Below are 12069 nucleotides of genomic sequence, written 5' to 3' on the forward strand. Positions count from 1 at the left end.
CTTGTATATTAGTTTCAATTTTTATGACTTTAAATTTCCCTCTTACCAAAAATCTATGCACTTGCAAGATACCTTGCGCTAAAAGATCGCTAAATTAGCATCGATTTTCAGAATAACTAAAATTTGCTATAGGAATTTTAATGACCCCACTAAATTTTGAAATGTGTTGCATTTAGAAACAAATCAAAGTACCTTTAAATGCCAACAGAATCCTATCTTGGTAGCATGCACTTGTAAATGTTTTTTAAAATTTGGCATAGCAGTAAAACGACTGTTAATCATTAAAAATTAATAAGGTACAGCTGTCTGTCAGACGACCTAACTAAAAATAACTAACCGATGAAAAACTATCTAACAGGTAACAACTACTGATGGAGTTTATAATGTCTTCTAAAATTGTATAACGCTTGCCAAATTGCAAATTTGAAATTCTATTTGATTAGTTACAGTTTCTTCGTGTTTTCCTTACTGAACATTTGGAAATCGATTAATTTTTTGTTGTGAATGACTACTAAGTCTAACTGTGCACGCAAATTGTAAAATTGTTTATTAAAATAATAAAACACGTTAAAAAAGTAACAATTTTTTTGATGATGGAGTCGACGAAGTTTTCTTCTAAAGTTAAATCAAATAAAAAGTTAATATGTTCAGTGAAAAGCTGCAATAGCACTTCAGACATAGATCTTCACTCTTCACCTACATTAACTACTTTCCAATAAAAACTAACCGTTTTATATATGTAAAAAATATATTCGGAAAATTAGAGGAAAAAGTAAACTAATAGAAGCTTGGATGAAAGCAGTAAGTAGGTATCAAAGAAGTGAATTCCGGAATAAAAATTAGTTCACGTCATTTTAATGCACATGATTATATTTCTGCAAGTATTTACCATCAGCCATAACCTTAATATTTAAAACTAGAATCATACTAAAATTATAAAGTGAGAAATTATTTATTCCTGTGTAATTGATTTAACATAATTCTAATGATACGATATAAGTATTTTGAGATTAAGAACCTACCTGCTGCAATACAACAAAGTTACAACAATGAGTTTGCAACGTTCTCTTAAATCGGCTTTGCACGTGCAAGTCATTGATATGATATTGCTTAAATCACCCAGAATCACCTCACCAATTATATAACGTGAATCACTTTTTAAAGTTTGTAAAAAGTAGGCAGTAAACTTGACGGAATTTGTTATTTCCGAATTTTATAATGTGATTGGCATTAAAAACACGCTCACCTTCAACGAAATTTCCTTTCCGAGGCTTTGTGTCAGCCCAATCACATATTGTGTCAATACTTATCATTTTATCGTAATTTAAAAACTTGGAAATTGCACGGTACACTATAGGAACTACGATAAATTTTCCCTAGTCGGCGCCATGTTTTTAGGCTCCTCCAATTTGACGGATCCAAATAGCCTAATTGCCATAGAGTGTATTGTTTACAGACAAATTTGCTTCACGCGGAACGGTAGCCGACTATTATTTACGTAATTTACATTTTTTTCTTTCTTTTGTTTTTTTACATTTACATAGTGCTGTCTGTGATGTACTTATTTAATTTATTTAGACTAAACATTATGTGTAGTGCTAAATTGTATGTGTTTATCTCAGACGTTCAATAATCGATAATGTTTACATTCTCCGTCCATGTAGCTGAAGAGTTTCTATTGCACTACGATATTCAGTTCACTTATGTTACCATCAAATTGCGCTTCCGATTGTCAAAACTTTTCTTTGCCCTTAACCGCACTGCTGAACTCACCGTGTGATTGTTAATTGGCTCTTGTTTACACCCTCCAAAGCTTGACACTTATTTTGTATTACACCTTGTAGATTATACGTGGCAGAAACATAAAATAATCAGTAATCTAGACTTGAGAAATTATGTTAAGATCCTGTACATTTTAAAAACGACCAGTTGGTTACCATAATAGGGTAAATTTGTTTCGAAAATATGTTTATTATTAGTGACACTACAGTTGTTCGTTGACGTTGAGAGTGTAAAGTTGCTTCAAAATCCGTCCCGTGGAATTTATGAGCGAACATAAAAATGTAAAGCTATCACATCTAATTTTGCTCAATGAAAAGTGTGTACGTGTAAACAAAAATACGTCATATAGTACGACTATATAAAAGAGTTCGTTTTGTATCCTGAAACATCTCATGCGTAACAATCCAGGAGTTATGTTACGGTAGGCAGTAATAAAAACACGTGTTTCTTTTAAGTTTAAACAAACGCTTGTCATATCGCATCTTCGCTTGACTATTGTCGAAAATGAACATGATTATGATAGAATGGTTTTACATTGTTATTAACCATGAGCTGCATAGATCATTGATAAAAATGGATCGCTAAAATTGTTGCTAAGCGCAAAACTCGAGAACGGCTGGACCAATTTCGATATTTTTTTTTAAAGTGTTCCTTGAAGTCCGGGGAAGATTCTTATGAAGAGAAAAGCTGCCCAGAAAAACGTAAAAACCAATTTCAGCGTTGAACACGGCTCAACCGATTTGACTGATATATTTTTTGTTGTATTTGTGATTGACAGGACAAAGTTTCTTGGAAAATACACGGGAAATTTGGATAGCACTTTTATATGGAAAAACCTTATTCATATTATAAATTTTGATATTTTTGTTTTTGTTCATATTTACATGAAACTTGATATTTATGCTCATTGGCATAAAATCAAACACCTATTTCAGAATTTTAAAAAATTAGACCTCTTAAAGGGGTTTATACGTTTATATGTTTGATATTTTATTAATAGTCAGATTTAGTTGAAAGTTGGTTTTAATGCTCTTTCATATAAAATTAGTGATGTACATACCTATTTCAACATTTTAAAAAATTCAACCTCTGCAGGAGGCTAAAAGGGGTTTACAGAGATTGCATGGAGCATTTTTGTTTGTGGTCAGATTAACTTGAAAGTTGGTTAAAAAATTTAACCTCCGCGGGGGAGTGGTGAAAAAGAGTTGCAATGGGACATATACTATTTGTGGTCAGATTTACTTAAAACTTGGTCTTAATGCTCTCTCATTTAATCTAACCAATTTCGGCATTTTAAAAAATTCAGCCTCCAAAAGAGGGGGTATTTTATAAAATGAAAAGAGGTTGCAACGTTTCCATGAGCTATATTTTATTTGCAATCGGATTTACTGGAAAGTTCTTAATATTCATTGTTGAAATTAAGCAAATACGTGTTTTGGTAATTTTTAAAAATCAACTCTGAAGGATGAAATGTTGTTGCTACATTTTCATTTCAAATCTAATATGGTGACATTACATAAAATTAAAACTTTCTAGGGCTAAATTGGGAGTTAAAAGGTTTTATGCAGAAACAGTATTAATTTCTACGAGCGAAGCCGCGGGGAAAAGCAATTCATTTATAAAAACTATGCCACCAATATATATAGTCCTTAGCTGAATTGCTACAGTTTGTAGTATATTTTGTTAGTCAATAAATACGTATCTTGTATTTATAGAAATAGTTCAAGTTAGACCTTTTATTGATTGATTCATGAATCATGAGGCGACGCAGGTTTTTAAAAATCTTAAATTAGAAAATTACGTAAAATTTATTTCATAAGTGTTGTAAGTAGTGACACGTTGTAAGTTGCAGGGTTTTCGAAATAGAATGCTGTTCGATATTGGCGTATAGATACCTAATATCTGAATAAGCATCAAAGGAATTTCAACAAATACACCAACGTGTAACGTATGTAGATACCTAATAATTTTACTTGTTTGTTGGAACTTAAAGCAAAATTATTTTAACAGTTCTAAGGCGGACTCAGATCTAGTGGTTCTGGTTTCGCAGACCGTGGTTTAAATGAACCATAAGTCGAGACGTCTTCAGTGGCATTGTGTCATAACAACGTAGACGAGGATTATACCTTATGCCTCGATGTCTCGCGTGCTGAGACTTGAAGGTATAACCTTCAGCCCGAATCCTAATTCTATCATAGATTCCGGCAGTAAAAGCCTGTGTTCTTAAATCGATAAAGCAGATTAAATGAATAAATATATAATTATTTTGAATAGAATTATAACTTGCTTTACACATACATGAGTACACAGATCTCTTTTTTTATAATTCTTAACCGCCTAGAAGGATGTGCGGAATATGCCAATTTTTAACGTCTCGACTAAAGCAAGGAATTTCCTATTAGAGAAGATGGTATGTAATATCATTATCATAAGGTCGTCAGTCCTAAGACTGGTTGGACACGCACCTCCATTCTTTCCTATCCTGAGCTAATCTTCGCATTTCCCTAAAACTAGAACAACCCACATCCTTAATTATTTGCGAACAGTAATTTAATCTAGGTCTACCTCTACCCGTCCTAACCTCCTAACTCCCGTTTCTGCCTCTAATATGTCTCTGACTAGATCTTCATGCCTGAGAAGGTGTCCTACCAACCTATCTCACCTATTTGTTATTGACTTCCATAGAGTCCTCTGTTCTCCTATTCTTTCTAATACGTCTTCATTTCTATCCTTCTCTATCCACGGCATCCTCATCATTCGCCTGTAACACCAAATTTCGAACGCTTCTAACCTTTTCCGCCACGCTCACTGTCCATGGTATGTAGCATAGTACAAAATTAACAAAAATTGAATAAAAATATTGATATGCAAGGAAAAAAAGGAACAGTTGGGTGTAATATACATATAAATAGGAGATGAACATTAATGTCCGCCGGTTTTTACTTGCAATCATCAAGGGGCGGCACCATTTTTTGAAAAATATGACGTAGTTTATGGTACAAATATCTTTTCAAATAAATGATAAAGGAATATAATAGTTAAGGATGGATGTAAGATGTGCAAAGGTTAGCTCAGGATAGGAAAAAGTGGATATGTGTATCTTACCAGTCTTAATACTGACGACCTTATAACGATAATGAATAAATCCAAAGTCCAACAAATTCAATGGAAAGCTTTTGGGAGTCGTTACGCTTTGTTAAAAAATTATTGGAAGCTCGGTTGAGGACAGTTTTCAGGAAGAAGGGAATATTTTATATATCTCACATATTTGTTTTGACTCGTGCGACACAAAAAGAAAGAATTTAAACAAGAAAATGAGTAATTTCTGTGTTGAATTAATGTTTTGCTTTACCTAAAGATATAGCAGTAAGATAGATAATATAGAATAGAAAAAGCGGTAGTGCGTTTAATTATTCCATATAATTTGTTTAGACTTAAACTAATCTGTTTAATCGTCTACGTAATATATAAGGATAAGCATTGTTATTTGCTTTCACTTTTGCACTTTCAGACGAATATTTTGTGTGAACAGAAATTTTTCGCTTGTTTGCCAAAAAACACATCAAACTAGCCGTTGAGGCGTATTAAAAATAAAACATTTAAAATAAAAAGGATAGAAAACAGCGTATTAGTCTCTCATCGTGTTCAAAAAATAACCTGTTATGACACTCTATAATGTCTAACAAGTGGTATGTTTGACAAAACGACGTTACGCAATACTACAAAGCTAACATCTACCAGCATGTGACATAGCCTGACCTTACTAACATTTGTCAAGCACAACTTTTGGTTTGACCAACTTATTTGGTTCAATCCTCACGAAATCATAACAATCGCTAGGTTTTGGCAGACATAAAAATATTATATGCGGGGGATGCAAATTTCAGATTTGGTTATTTTATTTCTATTAATAATTTTCTGCCTGGCACAGCAACCACACATGGAACGAAACGAAATAAAACACATTTATTCTAATCTGCATAATTATTACGTGTGTTTAATGTGTCTAACTTATATCCTTTTAACAAATCGATAAAAGGGTTTATTTATTTAATACTTTCAATTCATCAATTTCATAATAATGCAAAGAAGCACTTTTAGATTACAACAAAAAATTGATTTGTTCCACATGGAATTAGAAAGAACCTACCGATTTTACGATTTTTTCTTTAAAATAAAATCTATTACTTTATCTCTAATATTAATGTGAAAATTCATTTATTTTTTGTCCACATTAATTATCTCAAAGTATACATACCTACTAGGGTGCTTCAAATAATTTTTTTTTTCTAACTCTTACCCCCTCAAATGTTTCTATTTGATGTAAAAAAAATCCTCGCCAAACATGAGCCCTATAGCTCAAATCTAAGGGGTAGCTATTTTTATATTAGTTTCCCATTTAATTAACAATTGTTTTAAATTGAATTTACACATAATTTACGCAATTTTTTCCAAAAAACCGTTTCATATTTTCAAAGTTGAGTCTTTGAGCTCTAAGACGAAGTATGATTATCTTTACAAAAAGACTAGTTACAACCATTTAAAAATTACTAAATTTTGAAATTTGAAAAAATGGCTTGCAATTATTTTTTTTTGCATAATCCTCAAAATTTTTAATCAAACTATTAGTCAGTACTGTATTTTTATATATTACAAATTTCAAAACTGGTTCTCAGTAAGTAGTGTAGGTGGCAGCACACATGATAATAAAAAGAAATGAATTAATCGCATGATTACAGTTAATCATGGATTATAATTTTGTTCCATATTAATTATCCAACAAAAAAATTGAACATGTTCATTCTAGTTTATAGTTTTTTATTAATGATAATTAGAGCACATTATAGCAGTTAAGAAAAATACGCCTTTCCGATACGTTATTAATTTGATTTATTCTGCAGTGGCAAGTGTTGTTTTGGTACAGTTTGGGAATTTGTAAAGATAATCATACTTTGTCTTAGAGTTTTGTAAAGCTCAAAGACTCAACTTTGAGAATATGAAACGGTTTTTTGGAAAAAATTGCGTAAATTATGTGTAAATTCAATTTAAAACAAAAAAGAATTTTTCCTATGTTAATTAAATGGGAAACTAAAATAAAAATAGCGACCCCTTAGATTTGAGCTATAGGGCTCATGTTTGGCGAGGATTTTTTTTACATCAAATAGAAACATTTGAGGAGGTAAGAGTTAGAAAAAAAATTAAAAATTTTATTTGAAGCACCCTAATACATACATCTCAAATGCTTTTAACTGTTTCTTTTCCTTCGCTTCCATCGTCTACATTTCGTGTCCATACAAATATGTGCTACAAATATATAAATCTGAAATTATTATTTTTTTTGTTAATTTATACACCTATATATTACATACACCAAATACACGAGAAGAAAAAGTAGTTGAAAACTTCTATATTCTTTAATCTTTTTTTACAAATAGCTACCCATTATATGGGCTTTGTGTTCTATAATCATCGACGTAGATTTTTGGGCGGTGTGTTAGCTACTAAAAACTGATTCCATTCACTTCAACATTTAACTTTTATTGCACTAGATAAACATTACGTTGCAACAAGTAAGTTGCAATATGCATATATATTGTATAATTTGCTCTTACAGTTAATTTTGTTACATGAACAGGCACTTTTGGTATAACGATTACATCACAATCTTAATCGCTAATATAAAACTGGGATTATGAAAGCAACAACTATAACGATAGATATTAATTCCTTATGTACGATTATTAAGTGTAGATCATCATTGATTAAACAGTCGATCGTAATCATCTGTAAGTAGTAAAATTGAAAGATTGCATGGTGAACCTTCAATCAAGTGTTTGGTACTGGCCTGCTACCTCGAAGATAAGAAAGTAGAAAAAAATGGAAATTGGATAAACGTGAAACTGAAATAAATCCCTTGTATTATCCTTTGGGAAAGTCCACTTTACATCAGTAATGGAGATCACTCAGCTCTTTTTGAAATAAGATTATTTTTTATTTCGTGATTATGCTTTGTAACCTATGTAATTCATAAATTTTCAATGGTTTTACTAAGATCCAGTTTGTTCATTAAGGATTTCGAAAAAATTGTGCTTGGTTTAGTATATAAAAATATCGAACAGTAACAAATTGTATAACGAATGTTTTAGTTAGAGTAATAAAATCAGATCATAAAAATAAATATGTTATTTACATTTTTGAAAAAATAAACTTCTATACTTAAAACTATCAATTGGGCCTTTATACGAATTTCTTGCTTTCAACTTTTACTTATTTTGAACTTTATTACATTCATAAAAAGCTCTTGCAATGTGCCCAACTGTATCTTTAATAAACATAGCTTGATTTAAAGTAAACAAGACATTATGTAAAATTATTTGTAATTCCATTTTGAATAAACGTACAAAACTCAAACACAAGTTCTTTAAAAACTTTAATTAAATGCGACAAAACGTTGGTAATTTAAACAGCATTTACTGTAATGCTTTAATACTTGAATTAACGGTTTCGATTTAAAACGGACTCTCACCTAATTACCATAAGTATTTTTTTAAAGGAGATATTTTGAGCAGGTGTGGACGGGATCTCGCGTTGATAATACAGTGCCAAGTGGACAAAGCTCGGGTTTTGCATCAAACATAGAAATTTCCGAATTAATCGATCTTAAGCACAAAAGACTTCTTTTTGTTAAAATGAGACTTAATCCTACACTACTCCAGTGCCTTTTCAGTATGGATGAGTTATTAAGTTGTTATCTGACTCCCTAATAAACATCTAAAAACGGCGACTAATTCTGATTTCTCCTTTCCTATTTTTACACCCCTTATATGAAATATTAATGTAAAAAACTCATTTTCAGTTTTCCAACCATTACAAAATTTTTGTTGCTGTTCTCACACCCACGCCGGAAATCGAACCCGGGAATGTTCACATTAATATTTCATATTAACCACTATTAATAATAAAAAATGTCATAGTGTTTTATATATTTAGAATATATAATTACATTAGTAAAAAATCGACGGATCTGTAACCTTGTGGGCTCGGTTTGTCGTAACTGCTGTTGTCATCCCTCGTAGCTTAGTGGTAGAACACTGGTGCGTAAAGCCAAAGGTCCCGGGTTCGATCCCCGGCGAAGGCGTGACAACAGCAACAAAAGTTTTGTAGTGGATGGAAAATTGAAATTGAATATTAACATTAATATTTCATATTAACCACTATTAATAATTAAAAATGTCATTCCTTATACCTCAATATACTTTAGAATACTCTACGTCATAAAAGTATTAAGGGCGAGAATATATCAATTGCTAAAAGCATAAAAAAATACCAAAAATCCACACATAAAAGCAAGTCATCTTACTTTCCATTTGTACACATCTGACTGATTATTTAAATTGATGGGCACTTTTATGGGTTGAACTTTGGCACAGCAACACTTGCACATTTTGTTCGTCGTATAAAACCACTTTACGCACAATTATATTGTATATTAGTCACTAGTTCACTTTAAACTATTTATTTAAATTTTTATGTATCTGGAAATGTTTATAATATCATTTAATCCACAAACCATGCAGTTTCAGCGTATTTACAATTTTCGCAAATAACACTACAAGGTTCATCGTAGGTTTCTTCCTATTATTAAGCATAAACACTTAACAAAATTAAACTCACAATATCACCAATTTTTTTAGTTTTAATAAATACGTAATAATTTGTTTCAACTGTTACAGCGCGACAATTCAGTTTTATGTAATTCAAGGGTACGCGAGCGTCGATTAGTGTTGGCGGTACTTTTTGGCAATGAGTCTGGACCCGAGATCGCTCTCGACTGAATTCCTGTGGGATAATAGCTACTACGAGGTCCTAAGAATATCCCGATGTGACCGACTACGTCGGGGTGACACAAAGTTCACTACACTAATCATAAAAAGATTATTACAAGGATCTATCCAAAGCGTCGTTCACTACCAGAGAAGATGCAAAAAAAAAGGAAAAAACGTTGGAAATGACGTACGCTTACATAAAAGTGCACAGCTGTATGGATGCACATAGTGTGCTATGATTATATTGCTGCCGCTGCTGCGCTAACTCTAACTGGCAGTCCCAAAATAATTTTCTCTTACTGTCGGGACTTCTATGACTGCGACATTAAACTTCAATATTCTCAAGAATTAAGATAATGGAATAGAATATAATTAGCATCACAATATTTTAAAGAAATCGTAATTCAGCTTGGGGTCAAATTAGGAAGGCGAAGTCCTCATACATACATAATTACTAGCCTGATTCAGTTGTTTTACTATCTCGTTCTTCACTTTTCGATATGTACAATATTCCACCTCTCATGCTTTGATCAGTTATAGGTAGCTTTTCCTAGGGTTACCAGAATACGTTAACACTATTGTATTAAAATCAGTGCAAGTTCATGTCAAGTAGTTGTAATTCCGACTTTTATCAAACGCATATTCAACCAAATTATTTTGCCTAACACGAGAAGAAATATCGGGTTGTTCGGAAAGTCATTTCGTTTTTTCCCGACAGAGGATTTAATTGTATTCTTTTGCACCCAACTTCACATTTAAGCCGTATAATTTTTATATGCTTTGAGAGCTCATATAGCAAGGCTTGTGTGTGAAAAATTCCAATTAATTCTACGCAGTAGTTTTTGGTTGGTGCCCTTTTAAATATGGAGAGCGATAAGCAGCATTTTCGACATATCTTACTGTTTTACTACAGAAAGGGTAAAAATGCTGTTCAAGCCAGAAAGAAATTGACTGATGTGTATGGAGAAGGTGTGTTGACAGTACGCCAGTGCCAGAACTAGCTCGCTAAATTTCGATCCGGCAATTTTGATGTCGAAGATGCACCAAGTTCAGGAAGGCCGGTTGAAGCTGATAAAGACGCAATAAAGGCATTAGTTGATGTGAACCGGCGAATAACAACACGTGAGATAGGATTGAGGTTAAATTTATCAAATTCAACAGTTTATGACCACTTGAAAGGCCTGGGATTATCCTCGAAGCTCGATGTATGGGTTCCCCATGTTCTCACAGAGAGAAATCTGTGTCACCGCATTGACGTCTGCGATTCGCTTCTCAAACGTCACGAAAATGATACGTTTTTGAAGCGCATCATCACTGGGGACGAAAAATGGGTTGTATACAACAACGTCAAACGCAAGAGGTCATGGAGCAAAAAAGATGAACCGGCTCAAACCATTTCCAAAGCCTATATTCACCAAAAAAAGGTGATGCTGTCTGTTTGGTGGGATTTAAAGGAATCGTTTTTTTTTTAGCTTTTACCGGATAACACAACGATTAATTCGGAAGTCTACTGTCATCAGCTGGACAAAATGAATGATGCACTTCAACAGAAAAGGTCAGAACTAATCAACAGGAAAGGTGTAGTGTTTCACCAAGACAACGCGAGACCTCACACAAGTTTGGTCACTCGCCAAAAGCTTTTACAGATTGAATGGGATACAATGCTACACCCACCATATTCTCCAGACCTGGCACCATCGGATTATTATTTGTTCGGGTCACTCCAAAATTTTTTAGACGGTAAAACCTTCACCTCAAATGAGGAGGTCAAAAACCTCCTCCATCAGTTTTTTGCCAGCAAAGACCAAAAATTTTATGAGCGTGGAATTATGCTACTACCAGAAAGATGGCAAAAGGTGTTGGACCAGAACGGTCAATATATAATTTAATAAAGTATTTGTTTATTATACGAAAACTGTCTTTCATTTCCACAAAAAAAAAAACGAAATGACTTTCCGAACAACCCTATAGAAACACAGCATCGAACAGGAATCAAGCTACCAGCGCCTGTGTAACAGACCAACGTAAATCGCCGATGTTTTTTGTAAATTTCATCTTACATAAGGTGTTTTAACTGGTATTTATTATTAATTAATTTCAATTAAATTCTACCTGCCTGTCTTGAGCAGTAGTAGTAGGTACTCAATTTATTTGTTGGGGTAAGTTTTCGAGTTTTCATAAAAAAAAGAAATTTGTGTTTAAAAGAATTACTAAAAAAATTTAAGTGCCAGATTAAATGAACAAAACCAAGACTTAATACTGAAGACCAAGACCAAAACCGATACTATATCGGCAAGACCAACACTAGAATTATTTGAGCAAAACCAAAACAAAGGCCGAATCAGGGAGATCTGTCTAAGATTGCTCCAGTCTTGGTATTATTTTTAAATTATGTTATGCATAAATAGGCAAGGAAAAATACCAAAAAACAATTTATCTCTGGACACTTAGTCAGGGGTTC

General features: G+C 32.6%; 1 protein-coding gene across 5 annotated transcripts in view; it reads right to left on the bottom strand.

Moving 5' to 3' along the window:
- The window catches only part of LOC108734630 (long-chain-fatty-acid--CoA ligase 1), a 115048-nt gene that overhangs the window by 19525 nt on the left and 83454 nt on the right, over positions 1 to 12069 (bottom strand). The window contains exon 1 of one of the 5 annotated variants that reach the window (XM_025980249.1): positions 9143 to 9829. The exons of the other annotated variants lie outside the window; for them this stretch is intronic. Coding sequence (XP_025836034.1) covers positions 9143 to 9226 — 84 coding nt within the window. The 5' untranslated portion in view covers positions 9227 to 9829. Of the gene's footprint in view, positions 1 to 9142; positions 9830 to 12069 lie in introns of those variants that run through there. 5 annotated transcript variants of the gene reach the window in all.

Source organism: Agrilus planipennis, unplaced genomic scaffold (genome assembly GCF_000699045.2).
Source record: "Agrilus planipennis isolate EAB-ADULT unplaced genomic scaffold, Apla_2.0 scaffold79, whole genome shotgun sequence".
Taxonomy (NCBI): domain Eukaryota; kingdom Metazoa; phylum Arthropoda; class Insecta; order Coleoptera; family Buprestidae; genus Agrilus; species Agrilus planipennis.